The following is a 25180-nucleotide window of genomic DNA, read 5'->3' as shown; positions in this document are numbered from 1 at the left end:
AGTCCCGATTTTGCAGCTTGTTGGAAGATTATGTAACTTCTACCTTTACTTTTTCTTAGCAACCTCAAATAGCCCCTATCTGGACTTGGTGGTATTTAACTAGAAGGTAGCTTTGACCCATGATGCTGTGCTGACCTTTTAACCTACTCCAACACTGTCCCACTTAGCCATTTATTTTTCTTTCATCTACGTGCCTATCTAAGAATGTTTTAAATGTCCCTAATGTACCTGCCTCTACCACCACTAGCAGTGGGTTCCACACACCTATTACTATCTGTGTTAAATAATTTACCTCTGGTATCCCCCTTATACTTCCTCCAAGCACATAACAATATGCTCCGTCATTTCAGCCACTTCTGCACTGGAAAAAGACACCGGTTGGGCACTCAATCTATGCTTTATCATCTTGTACACCTCTATCAAGTCACCTCTCATCCTCCTGCCCTCATTCCTTTCTCGTGCATGTCTTTTTATTAATCTTTTGCTGAAACTACAGTATTCTCTTGCACTCTGTGGCTATGAGTAGATATTCTCTTTGGTATCTGACTGCCCCCATCTCACCTCTAGCTAATTCATTTTTACCTGTAGCAGAATTTGGTCTCTTTTGTTTCTGTCTGTAGTATTCTCATACAGGTGTCCCCCGCTTTTCGAACGTTTGCTTTACGAAACCTCACTGTTACGAAAGACCTACATTAGTTCCCTGTTTTTGCTAACAGAAGATGTTTTCACTGTTACGAAGAAAGGCAGCGCGTGAAAAAAGCAGTGCGCGAAAAAAAAGGCTGCGCACGATAAAAGGCAGTGCGTGCCCCGAGCAGCTGCTCTCCCCCGGAATCGGAACGGCATTCTTGCAGGCATTGCTTAAACACGTGCCTGTGAGCATCCGTTTGCAGGATGAGTTTGAAGGTATCGGAAAAGCGTAAAATATCTTGTAAGGGTGTTACACTTAACATAAAACTAGACATAATTAAGCGTTTCGATTGTGGTGAACAAAGTAAGGACAAAGTGAGTTTGGCTTGTGGAAGTTGACGAAGATGATGTTGAAGAGGTTTTGGCATCTCATGACCAAGAACTGATAGATGAAGAGCTGATGCAATTGGAAGAGGAAAGGATAACAATCGAAACTGAATTCACTAGCGAAAGTGAAGTCATCCAGGAACTGAACATGAAGCAACTACGTGAGATTTTCGCTGCAATGATAAAGTACGACTTTAATTTTGAAAGGGTACGTCAGTTTAGGGCATATTTGCAGGATGGTTTGAATTCTTACAAAGAACTGTATGATAGAAAAATGCACGAGGCTCAGGAGTTAAGCAAGCCTTCCGCATCAACCACAGCAGATGACGAACCTTGACCTTCGACATCGAGGCAGGCAGACATAGAAGAAGATGAGCTGCCCGCCCTAATGGAAACAGACGACACCCCAGTGTCCCACCACCCCAACCCCCGGGCCGCTGACAGATACCGATTCGCAGAGAATGCAGTGGTAGCCAGGAGGCACACTTCACATCTTTAAGAAAAAAGCTGAAATAAACAAGCTAATTAATTAGGTGCTTCCCGGCATGTAAATGTTGGCCCAGATCAGAGGCGATTGCCGATTGTGACTGCCTTTGATCTAGGCCGACATTTACATGCCGGGCGGCACCTAATTAATTAGCTTGTTTATTTCGGCTTTTTTTCTGAAAGACATGCTGGATGCGTCCCGGCTACCGCTGTACTCCTGCATGCTTCGCGGATCAGTATCGGTCAGTGGCCTGGAGGGTGGGGGCCACTGCACCACCCAGACCTCCGATGACTCAGTCTAACACACCATCATCAGTGTGCTCGGCGCTGTCTCAATTCCGGTAAGTGATACTACACTGTACATACATTATTTCTACTTTATATAGGCTGTGTATTTTTACGTGTTATTTGGTATGATTTGGCAGCTTCATAGCTTAAAGGTTACTGGAGAGAGTGTTTTTGCCAACAGCGCTTGCGTGAGATTTTCGCTATGGAGAACAGTGCGGCAATGATTGTGGAAAAGTATTTCTACTTTATATAGGCTGTGTATTTATCATATCATTCCTGCTTTTACTATATGTTACTGTTATTTTAGGTTTATGTGTTATTTGTCATGATTTGGTAGGTTATTTTTGGGTCTGCGAACGTACACAAAATTTTCCCATATAAATAAATGGTAATTGCTTCCTCGCTTTACGACATTCCGGCTTACGAACCGTTTCAGAGGAGCGCTCTACCTTCGGATGGCGGGGGAAACCTGTACTGTATTTTTTTCCCCCTTTTCACTTTGCTGATTTTTCTATGATCTATCTGGTTTACGTATGTGTCATTATTTTGTTGCACTGTTATTCTGCTTTACTTTACTCTCTATCTCTTTGGTCATTCAGAGAGCCTAGTAGTAATATCCCTTAATATCCAGAAATCTATCCATCTCTCTTTGGAGAGGTGATTGGGCGTCCACAACCCTGCAGTAGGTCTCAATCCCCAGACAAAAGAAATTTCTCCTCTTCACAAAATTTCTTCTCTTCCTGCTGCTGTCTGTAAGGAGTTTGTACATTCTCCTTGTGACCACGTGGGTTTCCTCCCGCAGTCCAGAAACTTACCGGTAGGTAGGTCAATTGGTCATTGTAAATGTCCTGTGATCAGGCCAGGATTAAATTAGGGGATTGCTGGCCAGCACAGCTTGGAGGGCCAGAAGGGCCTATTCCACCCTGTATCTCAACAAATAAATTTTACTAAATTATTATTGATTTATTCTTGTCACATGTACTGAGATACAGTGGCAAGCGTGTATTGCAAATAATTCATATAGATTGAAGATTCAAAGATTCAAAGGTTCAAAGTACATTTTTATCAAAGTATGTATGTCCTTGAGATTCATTCTCCCCACAGACAGTCACAAAACAAAGAAATCCATAGAACCCATTCAAAGAAAAACATCAACATTCCACACACACAAAAAAAGCACAAATGGCAACAAAGAAGAGCATAAAACAGAGAATATAAAATACAAATCTAATAAAATCCCAGCATATCCAGTTCAGCTCAGTGCTCATTATCTGCAGGCTGCCCCGATTCAAAATGAGCCAAAACAACAACATAAAAAGGAGTGAACAGAAACCAGAAACACATCGTAACACATCGGAGTCCATTCCACAAACCGTAGACCCAGAACTTTGCCACCATCCTCTGACAGCATCGAGTGAGAGGGAGAGAGAGACCATTCTAATGCAGAGACCTTCCTTCAGGAGCAGCAAGTGAGAGGGAGAGAGCCCGTCACACACAGGCACCTTCATCTGGCAGCAGGGAACATCGAGGCTGGTAGAAGGCGCTGAACGTCCACTCTCCTTCTGTTCACTCCTCGATAATTTCAATCTTCCTCACTGCTTTACTCAGCGAGGTCGGTGAGAAATGGAGTCGATCATGGGCTCACCCCATCTCCAGGCTTCTTGGCCTCGAGGCTGCACACTTCACTCAATAGATTACACAGTGCATTGAAGGAGAACAAGGCAAAACCATAACGGAATTCCAAATAAAGAATAATGGTCACAGAGAAAGTGCAGTGCCTGTGGACAATGTTTCAAAATAATCACAATATGAGATCAGGAGTCCATCTTATCATACTAGGGAACCATTAAATAGCCTTATAATAGCAGGATAAAAGCTGTCCTTGATCCTGGCGCTATGTGCTCACATTCATATCTTCTGTACAATAGTGAGGGGAGGGGTAGGGAGACAAAAGAGAATGTCCAGAGTGAGTGGAGTCTTTCATTATGCTGATTACTTTGCTGAGGCAGCGAGAAGTGCAGAATCCATGGAGAGGAGGCAGCTTCCCGTGCTGTGACCACTACTCTCTGCAGTCTCTCGTAGTCACAGGCAGAGCAGTTCAAAAGACAGTGCTTCAGAAAAGCAGCATCCGTCATTAAAGACCCCTGTCACTCAGGACAAGCCCTCTTCTCACTGCTACCATCAAGGAGGAGGTACAGGAGCCTGAAGACACACACTCAGCATTTCAAGAACAGCTTCTTCTGCTCCGCCATCAGATTTCTGAATGGACATTGAACACTTCCTCAGTATTTTTCCCTCTCTTTTTGCACTAATTATTTATTTTTTATATATACTTATTGTAATTTATAGTTTTTATTACTATGTATTACAATGTACTGCTGCCACGAAACAACAAATTTCATAATACATGCTGGTGATATTAAACTCGATTCTGATTCTGATTAAAAACATCACAAAGCACCTTCTTATACTAATCACAGTGAAAATTATGTGAAAAATTGCAAAATTAGTTTTATAAAATTGGAGAAAAAAAATCTGAGTTACCAGGTCTGTCATAAGGCTCTGAAAAAGATTCATTTCATGAAACAACTGAACGAAAAATCATAAGTTAATGTATTCATTTGATTTTAGCTTACATTTTTGCTGAAGATCTCCATCCTCACTTTGACATTTCAGATAATTACTTCCCTCCTATGTTTTACTATGGAATTGTTATATCCTATGGCTTGTCAGTTTTGCAACTGTTGCCATGGGGAAGCAATAGAACAACCCTGGGCCCATTTCCAAACCATTAGCAGGAAAGTAAAATCAAGTAGTCATTACAGTTTGTACTAATTTGGTAAGAATGAAATTTACAGAGCTGAGACAAAGGTATGAAGATAAAGTATGGGATCGCCTTTTTTCAAATGTACAGAATGTGTTTCCCTGGGTTTCAGTACATACAGTGTATCTATTTAGTGTATATATAGTACTAAGCTAATGTCTTTGACGTAAATATATACAGTAGCTAGGACGCTTAAGAGGTTTGCACAGTACTGTAGTAATATTACGTATTGCACTGTGAAAAAATAAAAAAATTCATGACATAGATGAGTGATGATAAACCTGATTCTGATATGGGTCTCTATTGTGGACTGAGAGTGGGAAGGAGGCAGGGAGAGGGAAATTATAGCTGGGAAAAGGGGAAGGGAGAGGGAGGCAGTGAGAAGCACCAAAGAAACATTCTGTAATGATCAATAAACCAATTGTTTGGAATCAAATGACCTTGCCTGGTGTCTCAGGGCTGGGTGTGTCTGCACCCTCACCATTCCCACCCCGACACTCCTTCTCTGCCACTGTCTCACACCCCTCCTGCAGTACTCCACCCTCACCATTCCCAACAGCCTTAGCTCATGCTTTAGCGTTGGGTTTGTTGTTGTTTGTCATCTATATAAAGAATCTCGTTAAACTGGATCAGCGAACTTGCATGTGACGCCAAGATTGGGGGCGTGGGGGGCTGGTGGATGGTGTGGACAGTGAGGAAGATGTTAAAGCTTGCAGCGGGATCTGGGCTAGCTGGAGAAATGGGCTGAAAAATGGCACATGGAATTTAATGCAATCAAGTGTTGCACCTCTTGAGGACAAACCAGAGCAGAACTTACACATTGAGCGGTAGGGCACTGCAGAGTGCGGTAGAACAGAGGGATCAGGGAATACAGATCCATAATTCCTTGAAAATGGTGTCACAAGTAGACAAGGCCATAAAGAGAGATTTTGGCACATTTGTCTTCATAAATAAAAGTATTGAGTACAGGAGTTGGAGTGTTATGTTAAAGTTGTATAAGATGTTGGTGAGGCCTATTTGGTGTATTGTGTGTAGTTTTGGTCACTCACCTACAGGAAAGATATCAGTAAGATTGAAAGAGTGGAGAGAAAATTTACAAGTATACAGGTATTGACAGGACTTGAGGACCTGAGTTATAGGGAAAGGTTAAATAGGCTAGGATTTTACTCCCTAGAACATAGAAGATTGTGGGGATATTTGTAGAGGAATACAAATCAAGATTATGAGGGATATAGATAGAGTGAATGCAAGCAGGCTTATTCCACTGAGGTTGGATGGGACTACAACTAAAGGTCATGGGTTAAGGGTGAAAGGTTGAAAAGTTTAAGGGGAACATGAGTGGGAATGTCTTCACTCAGAGGGTGCTGGGACTGTGGAACAAGCTGCCAGGTCGATAGGACTAGGCTGAATAATAGTTCAGCATGGATTAGATGGGCTGAAGGGCTTGTTTCTGTGCTGTATGTATTAGATAATGATGTAATGATTATATAATGTACTGTGCACTATATGTTATCAAAACAATTGACAAAAGGTTCACAGGAAACATTTTGTGTAATGCAGCAGCAAGCAGTTAGAGTCTGAAGCACGTTTAAGATGAGTGAGTGAAGGATAGTTCAAGGGAGATGTTGGAGGTAGGTTTTTCACACAGAGAGTAGTAGGTGCTGGGAGTGGTAATTGATGCTGATACAATAGGGACTTGTAAGACACTCTTAGATAGTCAGCCGGCTATTTGATTGAGTGTGGAATAGGTTTATGTAGGTCAGCACAATATCATGGGCTGAATGACCTGTAGTGTGTTGTTCTGCTCTATGTTTTAACTTCTAACAGAATTGGTAGGCTGAATGGCCTAATTCTGCCCATATGTCTTATGGTTTTCAAAAGATTTTTTTTTATAAATATCCATGTAAAAAGAAAAATTGGCAGCGTTTTGGTGTCTATGTTGTATGGCATCCAGGATCCACCAAAGATATAATTCCATATGTGGCGTGTGACTCATATATTGTGCCTATTTCTGGGGATATATAAATTGGTTGCATTTTTATAGTAAGTCAATCTAGTCTGCATTACTGCCAATGAAGTATATTTGAAGGGAATTAATTTCAGCAGTGTGGGTGGCTTTTTTTAAACCATTATGACGAAGATCTCTATTACCCTGTGAAATTGAGCTGTGCTATGGGGAAGCATTTGTGTGACAGCCAATTTATTCACACAAGCTTTTACAACCGGAGGATAACTGCCCTATCCTTCCTCAAATCAGAATCAGAATCAGAATCAGAATCAGGTCTATTATCACCAGCATGTGACGTGAAATTTGTTAACTTAGCAGCAGCAGTTCAATGCGATACATAATCTAGCAGAGAGAAAAACAATAAATAAAATAATAATAATAACTAAATAAGTAAATCAATTATGTTTATAGAATAGATTTTTAAAATATGCAAAAACAGAAATAATGTATATTAAAAAAAAAGTGAGGTAGTGTCCAAAGATTCAATGTCCATTGAGGAATCGGATGGCAGAGGGGAAAAAGCTGTTCCTGAATCGTTGAGTGTGTGCCTTCAGGCTTCTGTACCTCCTACCTAATGGTAACAGTGAGAAAGGGTGTGCCCTAGGTTCTGGAGGTCCTTAATAATGGATGCTACCTTTCTGAGACACCGCTCCTTGAAGATGTCCTAGGTACTTTGTAGGCTAGTACCCAAGATGGAGCTGACTGGATTTACAACCTTCTGCAGCTTCTTTTGGTCCTGTGCAGTAACCCCTCCATACAGTGTTCAGCCTGTCAGAATGCTCTCCATGGTACAACTATAGAAGTTTTTGAGTGTATTTGTTGACATGTCAAATCTCTTCAAACTCCTAATAAAGTATAGTCACTATCTTGCCTTCTTTATAACTATATCGATATGTTGGGACCAGGTTAGATCCTCAGAGATCTTGACACCCAGGAACTTGAAGCTGCTCACTCTCTCCACTTCTGATCCTTCTATGAAGATTGGTATATGTTCCGTCGTCTTACCCTTCCTGAAGTCCACAATCAGCTCTTCCGTCTTACTGACGTCGAGTCCCAGGTTGTTGCTGTGGCACCACTCTACGAGTTGGCATATCTCACTCCTATACGCCCTCTCGTCACCACCTGAGATTCTACCAACAATGGTTGTATTGACATCAAGTTTATATATGGTATTTGAGCTATGACTAGCCACACAGTCATGCATATACAGAGAGTAGAGCAGTGGGCTAAGCACACACCCCTGAGGTTGATCATCAGTGAGGAGGATATGTTATCACCAATCTGCACAGACTGTGGCCTTCCAGTTAGGAAGCTGAGGATCCAGTTGCAGAGGGAGGTACAGAGGTCCAGGTTCTGCAACTTCTCGATCAGGATTGTGGGAACGATGGTATTAAATGCTGAGCTGTTGTCGATGAACAGCATCCTGATATAGGTGTTTGTGTTGTCCAGGTGGTCTAAAGCCGTGTGGAGAGCCATTGAGATCGCGTCTGCCATTGACCTATTGTGGCAAAAGGCAAATTGAAATGGGTCCAGGTCCTTGCTGAGGCAGGAATTCAGTCAATCAATTCTGTGGGATTGTGTTTACATCCATCTGATGAGCCAGAAAGTGCCACATGATGTGCAAGAGCTGAATAGATGAGAAGTGAAAGTGCCTCAAAGGCACAGCTGACACCAAATGACTCCTTTTTTCTCCAACCATGTACCCAATCAAAGGAGCAGAATTGCTTGGGTGGAGAATTGCATAAGAAGATTAAGAAACTTCACTTTGAAATTCATCATGCTTTTCAAACAATAAGTGAATCATGAGGACTTTGAGGCTCTGAGCCCTGAATCCCTAAATAATAATTAGATCACTAAAACTCAAAAATGTCTTTCTGATTTGTGTTTCTTACCTACCAAAATTCAGGAAGGTGTTCCTACACCATGTTTGCAGTTCCAGTGAATTACTGCTTTGAATTCTGGCTTAGATTCCTTTTTTTTCTGAGTGTTTCTTCCTCATTTGGTTAGCCCCAGCAAGCAGACAAGGCTCAACTATTTGTAAGTCCACATGATGTGATTGCTTTTCTTCTATAAGACTGAAAAAAAACTGAGGTAAAATTTGGATTGATTTCTATTACTTTATTTCTTTGAATATATATTTAACACTTATGGTGCATCCAACACCAGGTGGGCCAAAAGATATAATTGTGGTTTAAAATCAACGGTTCAATGGTTTCATTTAATATCAGGGAATGTATACAGTGCACAACCTGAAATCCTTACTCTCACAGAGATCCACAAAACAGACAACCCTAAAGAATGAATGACAGAAAAACATTAGAATCCCAAAGACCCCCTTCTTCCCTCCCACACACAACTTTCCCCCTCCCCCCCTTACACACAATCGTCCCCCTTCCCCTCTCACACATACAACCCTCCCCCTACTTGTTCCAGCTGAAAGCATCAATCTCCCCCCTACACCACCCACCATGGAAGCAATAGCAAAGCTCCCTGAGACCATGATCCAGAGTCCATCAAAAGCCACCGAACATCCCACAGGCGCTCTCTCTCTGTCTCTCGCTAACAAGGGAGTGAAAGGTATCACTCTTCCCACAGCAAGAGGGGAAGCCAACAGCGTGCTGTTTCGATGTTACAGTCTGCAGTGTCACTTTATTTTGAGGTCCCCCCGGTCGAGAATTGGCACAACACTCTCTCCATCACCATCAAGAGAGAGAGAGAGAGAGAGAGCAATAGCTCGAGTGCAGAGACCTTCGAGAGCCGCACCCACTGCCTCAATATTCCGATCTCCCACGACCTCTCACTCAGCGACTCCGGTGAGCAATCGGGTCGTCCTCAGTGCTGCACCCCAAAGGTGCACATCTTCCAGGCCACTCCTGGAGATATCGAGTTCGTGAAAAGCAACCATGGAGTAGAAATTTGTCTTGTCCTTTACTTGCTATAAAGATACCCTTCCAAAATATTGATAGAAAGAATAAAGGTATAGACTATTTTCTAAATGGGGAAAATAATTAAAGATCAGAGGTGAAAAGGTACAAGATTCCCTAAAGGTTAACTTGCAGGTTGACTTGATAGTTAGGAAGGAATATGCAGTGTTAGCATTCATTTTGAGAGGACTAGAATATAAAAGCAAAGATGTAATACTGAGGCTTTATAAGGCATTGGTCAAATGCACCTAAAATATGGTGAACAATTTTGGGCTCCTTATCTGAGAAAGGATGTGTTGACATTGGAGAGTGTCCAGAAGAGGTTTATGAGAATGATCTGGGAAATAAAAGGGTCAATGTACAAAGAGCACTTAATGGCTCTGTGTTCACTGGAGTTTGAAAGAATGGGTCGGGGGGAGGTCTCATTGAAACCTATCGAATGTTGAAAAACCTAGATAGAGTGGAGGTGGGGAGGATGTTTCCAATAGTGAGTGAATCTAGGACCAGAGGGCACAGCCTCAGAATAGAAGGGTATGCTTTTAGAACAGAGATGAGGAAGAATATCTTTAGCCAGAGTGTGGTGAATCTGTGGAATTCATTGTCATCAATGGCTGTGAAGGCCAGGTCATTGGATATGTTTTAAATGGAATTTGATAGGTTCTTGATTAGCCAGGGCATCAAAGGTTATGAGGAAAATGCAGCAGAGTGGGGTTGAGGGGAGTAATAAATCAGTAATGATAGAATTGTGGAGCAGATTCAATGGGCTGAATAGTCTAGTCCTGCTCCTGTGTCTTATGGTTCCATGGTGTTATATTTCCATTGGCTTCAATGGAACCAAATTTCAGAAGTTGAGCCCAAGTTGTAGCTGGTATAAACTGTGTATGCAGTAAATTGTTGGCGTGAACGACAGAAGCAAATTGAAAAAAATAACTGAACATCAACCTACAGACGTTTGAGATTTCCTGGTGGTGGCTGATGGAGTAACAGCAATCTGCCATTGTTCTAACTCTAATTATCTTACTATTTCCAACCTGTCTTGAAACTTCTTTTTTAAGTGTGATATTCTTTCATTATGGCTGGGCTGGAAGGAGTGCCAGAGGTACTAAAATGGATGATTTTCCTGCCCCTTTGAATTCTATTATGGAATTGCTGCAAAGTCATACACGAGAAGCCTCTGAGAAGTTTCAACAATTCAGCACTGAATGTAAATTGGATTCTATTCAATAAACTCTTAGTGAACACGATAAATGTATTAAAAATAATGAGGGAAATTTGTTGGCTCTGGAAACAGAAGTGGATGAATTACAGAAGCTTTGTGAAAAGCAATTGAAATCCAACAAAAAGTTAAGACAGAAGATTATTGACCTAAAAAATAGAAGGAACAACCTCCGGGTTTTGGGTCTTGAAGAATTAATCGAAAGTAACCATTCTATGGAGTTTTTGCAAACTTTTTGCAAGAATTATTTCCGGAGATTTTGACGTCTGTGCCTTTGATCAATTGAGTTCACAGATCTGCGTTTACACCTTCTAATGGTCAGAGACCAAGATCAGTAATAATCTGTTTTCAGGAATTTAAAACAAAGGAACTCTTAATTCGCGAATCTCGTTGAAAAGGCATGATTGACTATAATGGTCGCAAGTTTAGAATTGTTGAAAATTATCCGCCTGAGGTTATGCAGGAATGTGTTAAGTTCAAAGAAGTTATGTCCGAGCTTTTTAACATGGTTTTCAAGCCTTCCCTTCGCTACCCAGCCCGACTCAGAATCACACTTAAAAACGGTTCTTTCAAATGGTTCTACTCAACTGTTGAAACACAGAAGTTTTTAAAATCCGAAGGCTAACTGTTTAGTTTCTCCTTACCTGAAGACACAAGATTAAATGAGAAACTTTTAGTTTGCAAATCCCATCAAAGGGGCAGGATTGGTTATAGGGTGGAATATTAAGATTCTCAAAGATTATTCGCTTGAGGTTATGCAGGAATGTGCTAAGTTTAAACAAGCTCTGTTGGAATTTTTTTAATAAAAGTTTTAACCCATCCCTTGGTTACCCAGTTTGACTGAGAATCTCATTAAAGATGAATCCCCCGATTGGTTTTATTTGAATGCTGAAGCACAAAGATTTTTTAAATTTGAAGGTTAACTGCTTAGTCTGTTTTTTTCATGAAGATATAAGATTAATGTTTAATGTCTATCTGTATGAATAATTGTATCTTTTACTTTTGGTAAGCCTTTGTAACTAATTCCTTTTCATATTTTTAATACTGTATTTTTGATATACAAGAATTGAATCTCTTGTTTGGGTATTGTTTAGTCTACGTTGGAATATAAATAACCTTGAAACTAATTGGAGTGATTACCAGGTTTTTTTTGGGGGGGTGTTGTCCGTAGTTCATAGATGCCGACTTTCTATTGGTCGGTTTTCTTTCTTTGGGAGGTTGGCAGGGATATGGTTTTTTTCTCTCAGAAGCTGTTTTCGAATTTATAGCCAACTTGATGCTTGGTTACCATTACATTTTAACCCTTCCTTTAAATAATATTAAAAACGGACCAAACTATTAATTTACTCAGTTTTAATGTGAAAGAGTTAAATCACCCTGTTAAATTTAATAAGATTTTTGCTAATATTAAGAAATTTAAAGTCCCTATTATTTTTTTACAAGAAACTCACATACACAAATGTGATAACCTACGTTTTTTTAGCCGTTGGAATGGACTTTGCTTTCACTCTTCTTTTCAGGCCAAATCTAGAGGAGTTTCGATTCTTATAGATAATACACTTCCCTTTGTCCAACATAAAGAAGTGTCTGATACTAATGGACGTTTTGTTATAGTTTCAGGAAAACTAGATAATAAATTAATAGTATTTGCCAATGTGTATGCCCCAAATGTAGATGACCCAGGATTCTTTGAACGCTTTTTTTTGTTTTTACAAGATCTGAATATTTATTCTTTGGTGATGGGAGGAGATTTTAACTGTTGGTTAAACTCAATTTTAGACCGATCATCTTCTAAACCAGCATCTCTTAATAAATCAGCTTTGTTTATTCAATCCTTTTTATTGAAGTGTGGTATAGTTGATGTTTGGTGTTTTTTACATCCTTTAGGTAGGGAGTACTTGTTTCTTTCCTATGTTCATCATACATATTCCAGGATTGATTATTTTTATCGATAGTCAAATGATTTCATTAGTTTGTTCCTGTGCATATAAAGAGATTGCTGTTTCAGATCATGCTCCTATATTTCTATCTTTAAAACTCCCTGATCTTCTTCAAACCAACCGATTTTGGCATTTTAATACAACTTTGTTATCTGATAAGGAATTTTTAAAATTTCTAGTGAAGCATATTATTTTGTTTTTTGAAGAGAATAAAAAGGGAAGAGACTTCTAACATTGAATGGGATACTTTCAAGGCCTATATTAGAGGATGAATTATTTCTTATACTGCGAGTGTTAAGAATAAACCTAATAAAGAAAGAATTGAATTAGCCAATCAATTGAAACAATTTGATTAAAAATAAGCTATAGCTCCAGATCCTGTTTTATATAAAAGATGTGTTGAAGTTAAAACTAAATATGATTTTCTGTTAACATATCCAATTGAAACTCAACTTCTTAAAGATAAAACTGAATTTTACATTCATGGAGATAAATCAGGCAAAGTATTGGCCAACCAATTAAAAACTTCTGTAGTTAAATGACAATTGAAAGAAATTTTCAAAACTAATGGTGATAGGACAACCGATTACTCTGAAATAAATGATACCTTTAGAGAATTCTATTCTAAACTTTATAGTTCTGACTCTCCTAAAAAAATACTGTAATGAATAATTTTCTAGAATAATTAAATATCCCTGCACTTTCTGCAGATAATTGCAAACAGATGGATCAACCCATTTCTTATGAGGAAATCGCCAAGGCTATACGTTCATTACACTCGGGGAAGGCTCCGGGTCCGGATGGATTTTCTGGAGAATTTTATAAGGCTTTTTCTTCATTAATTATACCACAGTTACACTTAGTCTTTTTGGATTCCTTCAAATTGGGTAGTTTGCCTCAATCTTTTTATGAAACTTCTATTTCGCTTATCCTAAAAAAGAACAAGGATCCAACTGAATGGTCTTCATATAGGCCAATTTCATTACTCAATGTTGATACTAAAATTCTTTCTAAAGTTCTGGCTCGTAGGATTGAAAATATTTTACCTTCTATTATTTCTGATGATCAGACTGGATTTATTAAAACCGACATTCCCATTTTAATATACACTGTGTATTAATGTAGCCCCCGGTAAGCCTCAGGTTACAGAATAAAATTTATAGATCTTACTGGAACTATGTAATTAATAGCGATACAATACAAAAGGAAAGTAAAAGGTGCCAAACTTATCAGAGTTCAACCACTTCGTGCACAACAGTTGGAGCTCAATTAACGGAGTCTTCTTTCCACCATTCGATCACCTCTGGCCTCCTCGACCAGCTGCCTGGGACCAACCACGGTGATCGACCAGACACTCCACACGAGTCTGTCCTCATCTCCTCTCCTCACCGAAGACCCTGGGCCTTGGACTCCCACTCAGTATCTGTTCCGTTGTCCAGCTTACAGCATCACGTCTCCTCTCTCTGTCCCTATCACGCCTTCTGCCCCAAAGCCCACGAAAACAATAGCTCACAGACACACAAGAAAGAATAACATCTATCCCAATTGGTTAACAAATGAATACAATTCTCTTTATCAGTAATTATAACCCAAACAAGCTGCTACAGAGAGAACCACTGTCTCAGCAGTTAACATCACAGAGAAGCCATTTTATTTTTAACATAACAAAGAAGCCATTTTATTATTCTTAGCAATAACATAAAAGTAGAAACCCCTTACATTAAATATTACTTACTCTTCTTTTCAGGAGATATCGGAATGTGTGATATCCTTAGATGCTGAGAAGGCCTTCGATCGGGTTGAATGGAATTATTTATTTAAAACCTCAGAAAAATTTAATTTTGGACCAGATTTTATTCAATGGATTAATTTACTTTATTTATCTTCTTCTGCTCGGGTTCTTACTAATTTTCAAAATTCCAAACCATTTAAGCTTCACCACGGAACTAGACAAGGCTGTCTGTTGAGTCCTTTGCTTTTTGACCTAGCTTTAGTTCCCCTTGCCATTGCTTTTTGAGAATCTAATGATATCTGTGGTACTTTAAGGAGAGGTATCACCACAAAATCTCGCTTTATGCTTATGATATATTGCTTTCTATCTCTAATGTTGAGAGCTCGTTGCCTTGCGTACTTTCTTTACCCTCCCATTTTAGCCAGTTTTCAGGATATAAATTGAACCTACATAAGAGTGAATTATTTCCTTTAAATAATTTGGTATCAACTAATACTAATCTCCCCTTTAAAATTGTAAGGAATCAACTTACTTATTTGGGAATAACAATCACTAAGAATTACAAACACCTGCTTAAAGAAAAATTCCTTACTTTATTGAACCATGTAAAAAAGATATTATTAAATTGGTTACCTCTTTCAATATCGTTGATTGGACGAATTAATTCTATTAAAATGAATATTCTACCTAAATTTATATATCTTTTTCATGCTTTACCCGTTTTTATTCCTAAATACTTTTTTGACTCTCTTGAATCTATTTTACCCTCCTATATATGGAAAAAATAAACATCCTCGTTTAGATAAAGTTCATCTTTAAAAACCTAAAAAGTCTGGAGGTTTAGCCTTACATAATTTTAGGTTTTATTACTGGGCAGTTAATATACGATATCTTACGTTTTGGCTATATTATTTTAATTGTGTAGACTGTCCAGTATAGGTTTATTAGAAGCTAACTCTGTTAATAAATTTTCTATTATTTCTCTTCTTCAATCCTCACTTCCTTTATTTGTAAGTAAACTAACCGATAATTTAATAGTTAAACATACTCTGAGGATCTTGATACAATTTAGAAAACATTTTGGTTTATTGAGATTTTCCCTTTCTAGTCCCATTTATTTTATTTTTTTTAAACCCTCCATGACCGATTTAGTTTTTAAAGAATGGGACAGTTTGGGTATTAAATGTTTTTGGGATCTGTTTGTTGGAGGATATCTTTTATCATTTGAGCAATTGTCAGCTGAATATAGCTTACCCAAAACTCACTTTTTTAGATATCTACAAATCAGAGACTTCCTAATATCTCAATTATACACATTTCCTATAAGCTCAGATAAGTACTTACTAGACATAATTTTTAATTTGACACCTTTTCATAGTGGTTTAATATCTAATATTTAGGGTATGCTACTGGAGACGAGGAATTTTGTCCTTTAGGCAAAATTAAGAATCGCTGGGAACAAGATTTACAGACATCAATATCTGAGGAAACTTGGAATGAAATTTTTAAACTGGTTAATACTTCATCGTTATGTGCTCGCCATTCCCTCATACAATTTAAGGTGGTACATCGAGTCCATATGACTAAAGATTTGCTATCTCGTTTTTTATTTGGATATATCTCCCTACTGTGACAGATGTAATAATGGAGAAACTTCATTAATTCATATGTTTTGCACTTGTCCATGTCTTGAAAAATACTAGAAGGAAGTTTTCAAACTTTTTCTTTACTTTTTAAAGTCAATTTTAAGCCTAATCCTCTGACGGCCCTATTCGGTATTGTTGCAGGACAAGATATCAAGCTGAAGATATTTGATTTACATATTTTGGCCTTTAGCTCTTTTATAGCTAGGAGGGCGCTTTTGTTTAAATGGAAAAATGTTTCTCCTCCTACTCATGCTCAATGGTTATGCGACATTATGTCATGCTTAGATTTAGAGAAGATTAGTTGTTCAATTTCTGAATCTCATCAAGACTTTCAAACATTGTGGGGACACTTTCTGAATTATTTTCAAAACTTTCAAAACCCTTAATTTGTTGTTTAAATTTAGATGTTGGCTATTATTAATTTTTATTATACGAGAAGATATTTTACCTTTTTTTCTCCTTAATAAACAGCTTCGGTCTTGGTAGTGGTTAGACTCTTTTGTTGTAATAAATTAGTATACTTCAATATAACTTTGATTAACTTACATGAATACCGGGTAATGAGATTGTTATTATGAATAGATATAATGTAATTGGTAGTTTATTTTTACCTTTATATATACTTCCTTGTACTCTGTATTCTTCTATGTTCTATGTAGAAATTAATAAAAATATTGAAAAGGAACCTACAGACTTTTAGTGAACATGCTTGAGGGTGAAGTTCATCTTAGACTGCCAGAGCTAAACTGATACATCAGCCAGTGATTATACTCACCTCCATACATTCAGTTCCATTGATTTCAATAGGACATGAATCCAATTGATACTTGATACTTGCGTTTGTATTTAGTGACTCCCTCTCTTATTTTTGAGAAGGTTACAATTGGATCATTCCGAAAGTAGGCTCTCCCACTATGCCACCTTGAGAATTTGTTAAATAAATCTGGAATTATAGTTCATCTAAGTAATAATAACAATAAAACTACAAGTTATCATTGAGAGATATCCCCTTACCTGGTCTGGTCCCCAAACCACTCCAGACCCAATAATGTGATCGTGTCCTAACAGCCTATTTTAGGTTAGCACTTGGGTCAGTATTACCAATGACAACCCATGAATGAACAAACAAAACACCTGAAGGGGTTTTGGACCAACTATAGCCTGAATATATTCTGTTCTTAATGGATTATGTTTCCAGTCGGATTTTTTTTTTGAATGATTTACACTATTTTAGGAAAATCAGATCAAATTCCTGAGTATCGACATCTATCCCAGGCCTAACATCTTGATGCAATCACGAAGAACACACTCTAACAGCTGTACCTCGTTAGGAGTTTGGCGAGATTGTTCCGTCACCATAGATTGTAAGAAATTTCTACATACGTACCATGGAGAACACTCTGACCGATTGCATCACCACCTGGTATTGGAATATGCAACAAGATCAAAAAAAAACCTGCAGAGGGATGGAAACTCAGCCAGCTCCATCATGGGTACTAGCCTCCCCGGCGTTGCAGACATCTTCAAAAGGCCGTTCCTCAAGAAGGCGCCAGTCATCCTTAAACATCTGTACCGTCTGGGACATGTCTTCTTCTCATTACCACCATAGGAGTGGGAGGAGGTACAGGAGCCTGAAGAAGACACAATTCACAAACAGCTTCCTCCCCTCGACCATCAGATATCAGAACAGTTCATGAACAACTTCGCTATTTTGGTCTCTTCTGCATTATTTATTTTTATATATTTCTTCCTGTAATATATAGTAATTTTTATGTATTGTACTGTGCTGCTGCCACAAAACAACAACTTTCACGACTCACGTCAGTGACAATAAATCTAATTCTAATTCTGATTCTGATTCTGATTCCAATCTGTGATTTTATGTTTATTAATATAGAAAATGCTACAGGTAATCCACATCATCAGTGTTAATAGAAAGAGAGCTAACACTATAGGTCTTATAAATGATTTAGCTTTTGGTTGTAAATCGTCACATTTTGCTAATTTTTTTTTAACATAAAGTCGTGGAAAAATTGGAAGTACAGTGGAATCTGGTTAATTTGGCCACCGGTAAACTTAGGCAGCTGTTTATTTGGGGCAACTCTTAAAGAGCAAAGGCTAATTGAGAAAATTGTCAGGATTCTCTTCATTTATTTGGGACACCTTGGCACTTAATTGGGATAGGAGAATGTTGCCAAGTACATTCCAACTAGTGTCAGTCGTGTGAACCTGTGTAGCCATTAGTCACCACACCCTGCTTACAGTGAACAATTTTTAAATAGTATCAGTTCAAAAGGCAGTGATTTTTGTCACTGATAGTTAGCATGAAATAAGCAGTAAGGCAATTCAGAACAGTTTTGCTCACTGCGGTTTCAAGCATTCGGACTTGGAGATGCCAGAAACTTCAACAAGTTATGAACTACGAAGAATTTGAAGGTATCAATAATCATCTCGAATTTTACAATGAAAATGAAGATTTGAGGATGCAATTGTGGATAGCATTATTTGAAGGCAGTCTATTATCTGCACTTGGTGTCCATGGTGTACACTAGCTGAATTATTCTGTCAATTAGGAACTAATACACAGTTTTATAGAACTGTAATACTATTGGTAGTGTTCTAATTTGTTCTGAATTTAATTTAAATACATAATTTATTACTCAGTTTGTCTATTTATACCTTAGTCATTATTTCCACCAAACAACAGCTAAATGGGTCAGCAGCTTAATTGGGCCAAAATGTACTGGTCCCAATGTGTCCCAATTAACTGCAATCCACTGTACTTTGAGGCAATATTTAGGGTGATGATAACAAATAACAGTTTTCAATGTTATCCCGTCTTCTCTTAATAATTATTTATTATTTTGTTATTAGGAAGTCCAGCGGCAACTCTTCATCCAGCCTCGGTGATATGGTGTCTGGTACGTGGCGCTCTCCCTCCCCTTCTTCAGGTGAATTTGTTCTTGCTATTTAATCACAGCTGGAGTATTCGACTTGCAATTGCTGAACTGACTTTAGCTTTGTTGGGATTATACCTGATGACTATGCATTGCATAACAATGTAAGTAAAATATTAAGGAGTTCAGAAAGTGTGAACTCTGAGTTAAAACTCAAGTTCTTCACCAACGTTTTCTGAACTCTAAGTACTGTATAACAAAACACATTTTTTTCTCTTTTACAGAATTATGGTTGCTTCTCAGTTTATTGAACATGCGCAAATTCAAATTGAGTCTAAAATTAATGCTGACCCCAACTAATTCAAACAATTGCTCTAGTATTTGAAAATCAAAGTAATGCAGAAGCCAGAAATCTAAAACTAGAACATGAGATGCAGGAAACACTAAACACTTCAGGAAATCCTTTGGAAAGAGAAGCAGTTAATTTTTTTTACACCAATGACACTTCGTACATAAACAGCTTCTTCCCCTCTGCCATCCAATTTCTGAATGGACATTGAATCCATGAATACTACGTCACTACTTTTTTATTTTTATTCTTGCATTACTTTTTAAATTTAACTATTACATATATATTTACCGTAATTCATGGGTTTTTCTCTACTATTATGTATTCCATTAGACTGCTCCCGCAAAGACAACAAATTTCACAACATACGCTGGTGATATTAAACCTGATTCTGATTCTGATTCAGATGAAGATTTGCGTTTAAGGGTCTTGAAATGAAATGTTAACTCTTTACTGCAGTTCCTGTTTTTATTAGTGTGATATTGCATCTCTGTTATATTTATATTTTTATATTTTGTATTTGCCAAAAAGAAATAGCATATATCTATATTAGTTATAAAATATGCATGCAATCAGAGCAATGAGGGTCAATTGCTGTACTGTAGATATTTTTTAATGAGAGAGATTTATAGGAGATGTTGCTATTCACATTAAAATTTGCAATTGAATTTAGATTCGATGATCCATTTATTCTTAAAAATGTTCCTTTTCCTTTGCAGCCAAACAGAAGCAAAAAGTGGTGAGTTTGTGTTTTGTCTCATTGTCATTAAAATTACCATTAGTACTTTTTCTTAAATTGTTCCCAAATTGTGACTAGCAATGAAATTGTATGAGAGATAGTGAGAGAGGCTGTAAACCCACTGAAATGAAGAACTGTGAATGTCTATTGTGCAGGGTAAGGCTATAAAGATGAAGAGTGGTGGAAGTGTATTGTATGATTGTGGACTGTAACACCATTGAAACGGAGTAAACTGAACCCATGGCCTGCAGTAGCAGATTGCAAAAACCATTGGATCGGAAGAGCAAGCCATACATTTACAGTATCAGACTGCAAACCTATTAGACAATGAAAGAAGATGTGCATTGTACATATCAGGTTGTAAATCCTTTGAAAAAAGGAAATTAAATGTGTGTTGTACTTGTAATGTACCTCTAATTAACCATGGATCCGATATTTTCCTCTGTATCTGTCTGTGTGTTCATTTTCTGATCATCTTGGACAGGAGAGTAATGCAGAGTGTCTACATTTAAAAAAAAAACGTAGAATTCTCATGGAGAGTTTATGTTATGTTTTGTAACTTCAGAATATTAAACTAATCCAAAGGAAGACACAGGAGTCTGAAATGTGAGCCTAACTTCATGTTTACGTTCAGCGAGGTACACACATTGTCATGTGATAGCACGATGACATATGCAGTTCATGTATCCATACACGTAACCACCCCTTACTGGGCTCATATGCAAACTTGGCTCGATAGCTACTTCTGCTAACAGCCGCATGACCCAGTGGTGAGAAAGCCACCTTTCATGAACAGTATATGTTTAGGGTCGGATATGAATTGAGATTCAACCAAACAGGTACGTCGTGATCTTCCGATTAAAGAAAACTTGATTTGAGTAAATGCTGCGTAAATAATGCCCATTCACAGTTATCGGCTGGCAAGAAATAACAGATTGTACACCACATAAATTTATAAAGAAGGTATATTTACTAATTTCAGCTTTATCAAACAGTTGTTAGGAAAAAGAAAAGAAATGGGAACATTACAGTTAAACCAATCCAATATGCACATAAGCATTGGAACTCATCTCTTCCAAAACTGGGTGTTCAGGGGTTTATCTCTTACTCACGTGCTGGGCCCGTGGTCTGCATGAAAACACCCACCACATCTTTGAACTTTCCTTGAAGGCCATCACTCTCTTTCACTCTCTCTCTCTCTCTCTCTATCTCTCTCCCTCTCTCTCTCTCTCGCTCTCTCTCTCTCTCTCTCTCTCCCCTCCCCCATCTCCCTCTCCCTCTCCCTCTCTCTCTCTCTCCTCTCTCTCTCTCTCTCTCTCTCTCTCTCTCTCTCTCTCTCTCTCTCTCTCTCTCTCTCTCTCTCTCTCTCTCTCTCGCATATTGGCCCTTCCTCCTTGGAGCCATTCATTTGCACAAAGCACTTCTTGCAGTGGGTCTCTCCTTCCAGTGACATTCTGTGGCATCCTCCCTTTTGTCCCACCCCATAACTCCCACCAAAATACCCCAAACAAGACTACTGTCTGTCACAAATCTCTCTCCACCCCTCCTTCTCTAGAACCTTGTCTAACAGCACATTGCTAAGTTGAACAGCACAGCTTCTTAATTTTAGCCGAAACCAAAACTTTGTACCAGCGGGACACACTGCTTTTGCGGAAAACTGCTAAAATGAAACAACTACAGCATAGCAGTAGAAATCTTAACCAGGGTGTTACATACATATTATGAATTATTTAAATAAACAAAGAATGCTTAATCAACAGCATATTTACAAGATTACTCAAATATTACTGAAATATTAAATGCATAGCTATTTAACATTCAGTTTAGCCAGTAGATTTGTCTCAATTTATAAATAGATTGATCAACTTAATGGCTATGTAAGACATAACTTATTGGTGTTGAGATGGTGATTTTTTTGTGATTGTTACATGATGTTAATGACATCCACTTGGTAAGTTTTAAGTGATTTCTAATATCAAAACTGATTTTGTGTGAATTCTCCTGACAGATTGCTTGGAATCTTGCTTGGTGAAAGCCACCATATGTACCGATGAGAGTGCATAGGAAAGCAAGAAATGGAGGTGATGGACGATGGTGTTGACTTGTCACTGGTCCATGACAACACAGTTGGTTTAATCATGTTAGCATTGAATGGAAGTGGAACAGTGTTGCTGCTATTCTGGCTGAATTGTCAGTATAACCATGTGTGACTGAGTTCAAGCATTATCTAACTCATCTACTAAATTGACAAACAATTTCCAGGAGGTTGAAGGAGAAGGTGATATTGTGAGAACCAAAATTCTATGATGTGCAAGTGTATGAAATCGATACTCTGATGGACACTGAGAAATCTCACAAGATACAACAGAAGACAAGAGATTCTGCAGATGTTGGATATCTTAAGCAACACCTACAAAATGGTGGAGGAACTCCGCAATTCAGGAAGCATCTCTGGAGGTAAATGAACAGTTGACGTATCGGGCCAAGGTCCTTCATTAAGAATGAGTCCTGATGAAGAATATTGGCACAAAACCAAAATGTCGACTGTCCAATCCCCTGCATAGTTGCTGCCTGTCTTGCTGAGTTCCTCTAGCATTTGGTATGTGTTTCTCACGTCTTGTTCAAAGCTATTGCGCAGAAACTGAAAAATTAATTTGATCCAAGGCATTGGAAAGAGCAGCTAGTTTGGCACAAGAATACAGAAACGGGATGAGACAATTAATGGACATATTGTTTATTTAAATATCTGTTCTTTACATTGCAATTGTGTCTTACGTAATCTAGTATGCGTGGGTTGAAAGAGCAACAAATTTAGTCAAAGCTGCTGTGTAGGCAAAACCTGATATTGTAGTTCTCACATAAAATGTTCATCTAATGGAAGTAGTATTCCAAATATATGAGAGAATTTTGGCTACCAGAAGTGACTGTTGTGGCTGCAGCCACGGAGAGCTGCAGAAAATAAAAGGCTACAAAAGCAAGTCCAAAATGCCCAAAAGACAGTTCAGTCAATTGCAGCTGCTGTAACGACATCATTTACATCAATCTTGTCAGTTTGGAACACCCAAGAATATGTGTTGTCAAATGGAAGGTCACATTTCAACAGCCTGGAAATCCAAGGCAAATAAAAGAAGAAAGAAGCAATTACATTGAAAATTCAGAATAACAAGGGGAACTGCATACTTAATTTGGAAATATGCATAAAAAGTACAGACAAAGATAGAGGTTGGTTCTATTTGTCACAGGTACCTTGAATCATTCAGTGATTGTGTCATGTGCACAAAGTCAAATCAGTGAGGGTTGTTCCAGGATGCCCATAAGTGTCGCCACACTTGTGGTGCCAACATAGCATGTTCACAACACACTAACCCTAACCGTATATCTTCTATTTTGAAATGTGCAAGGAAACCAAAACACCCCAAGGACACCCACAAGGTAACAGGGAGAACATACAAACTCCTTACAGACAGCAGTGGGGATCGAGCCCTGATCTTACAGCCGGTGTGTTGCTACTGTGTCGCAACTGGGGATCTGGGAGTATATAGAATCTGCGCTGCAAAGAGTAGCAGCAGCAAAGAAACACCCTTTTGAACAAAACTCATTGATTAACAACCTCTATACTGACATGCAAATTGATACGGGTACAGAGTTCAATATTGAGCTAAGATAGAATAATAATTTGTAAGTTGTACAGTCATAAGGTGGCATAGTAGCATAGTGGTTAGCACAACAACTAACAAAACCAGCCACCCGGGTTCAACTCCCACTGCTGCCTGTAAGCAGTTTGTATGTTCTCCCTGTGACTGTGTGGGTTTCCTCCAGGCGCTCCAGTTTCAGTTGTACTGTTGTTCAGTTGTTCAGTTGTAGGTTAACTGGCCATTGTAAATTGTCCTGTGATTAGGCTCAGATTAAATCTGGGGATTGCTGGCCAAAATGGCTCAATGGTCCTACTCTGCGGTGTATCTTAATATATACTGTAAATATGCCAGATACCATTTTTTTAAATTAAATGCAATCGGGAACAACAGCCAGGTCAGAAATGATGATCATGTCAACTATTTCCCAAAGAGAACTCTGATAGGCCAGTCAGATGGTTCACAGCTGCTCAGCGATAGAACACAAAAAAATCATATGTACAATTAAAGAATAGTAGAAATACTGGAGTCATGATGATCATGATGAAGTCTGCTGGAGAGAGACATTTATACACATGCTGTCCTCTGTAACTCAAAGAGATTGAAGGATAAGGTTGCAGGGTGACAAAACGTGGCAGGAGCATTTGGGATTAAAAACTAATCCCTACCGGGAGAAAACAGCACCTGTTCTTTCTGCACTGTTCTCCAGCAGTTTAAGGACTAAGTCCAGCCAGAACATACCCCACAAGTGTCCCTGAAAGTCAGGTATTAACCCTACCTACCAACAACCAAGCATTGCCATCCTGGTCCCCTTCATGATAGCTTATGAAGAAGCATGTGACTTCCCTCCCAGAGATGATAGGTGTTTGTACACTCAACTCTTGTGACCATTAGTGGAAAATACCTTCATACATTGCAATGTTTGTTTAAGAAGGCTTCAAAATGTGTGTAGAACCAAGTATAGATGAGAAACATAAAAAATGATTGAATTAAGTTTATTTTCATTCAGTATAGTGCTAAATATGTGGTGAAATTGGCATCGAGCAATGGTACAAGTGTGTTATAAATAACAAAGAATAGAAACTCTCACAATGTTGCACTATTCAAGGATGAAGCAATTGGAATAATATGTAGAATTCCGTTAGTTTTAAATCAAGCAGATCTTCTGTCCTTTATACAGTTCATAAGCTGCCTCTAGCAATTTTAACTTGATGATATCTTCAAAGTTAGGTATTCCTTCTATTATAGAATTATCAATAAATTAAGCCCAGAACTTCCAAGTACCAATCTCTTGTGTCTTTAAATAAGACATGTTTTCAAAATGCAAAGTAAATTTATTATCAATGTACATATATATCACCATATGCAAATCTGATGTTTGTTTTCATACTCAGTAAATCCAAAAACCATCATAGAATGAATGGAGATTGCACCAACAGAGTGGACAATTGGTGTACAAAAGACAACAAACTGGGAAAATGCAAA

General features: G+C 38.3%; 1 protein-coding gene across 2 annotated transcripts in view; it reads left to right on the top strand.

Annotated features, from left to right (window-relative positions):
• The window catches only part of cacnb4a (calcium channel, voltage-dependent, beta 4a subunit), a 310993-nt gene that overhangs the window by 219095 nt on the left and 66718 nt on the right, over nucleotides 1-25180 (top strand). Inside the window, exons 5-6 of one of the 2 annotated variants that reach the window (XM_072257283.1) lie at nucleotides 18953-18999; nucleotides 20044-20063. In XM_072257283.1, coding sequence (XP_072113384.1) covers nucleotides 18953-18999; nucleotides 20044-20063 — 67 coding nt within the window. Of the gene's footprint in view, nucleotides 1-18952; nucleotides 19030-20043; nucleotides 20064-25180 lie in introns of both variants that reach the window. The other variant, XM_072257282.1, reaches the window with a different exon arrangement.

Source organism: Mobula birostris, chromosome 5, assembly GCF_030028105.1.
Source record: "Mobula birostris isolate sMobBir1 chromosome 5, sMobBir1.hap1, whole genome shotgun sequence".
NCBI classification, from domain to species: Eukaryota; Metazoa; Chordata; class Chondrichthyes; order Myliobatiformes; family Myliobatidae; genus Mobula; species Mobula birostris.
Note: the sequence above shows the minus strand (reverse complement) of the source record. Positions and strands in the feature narration are given on the sequence as shown.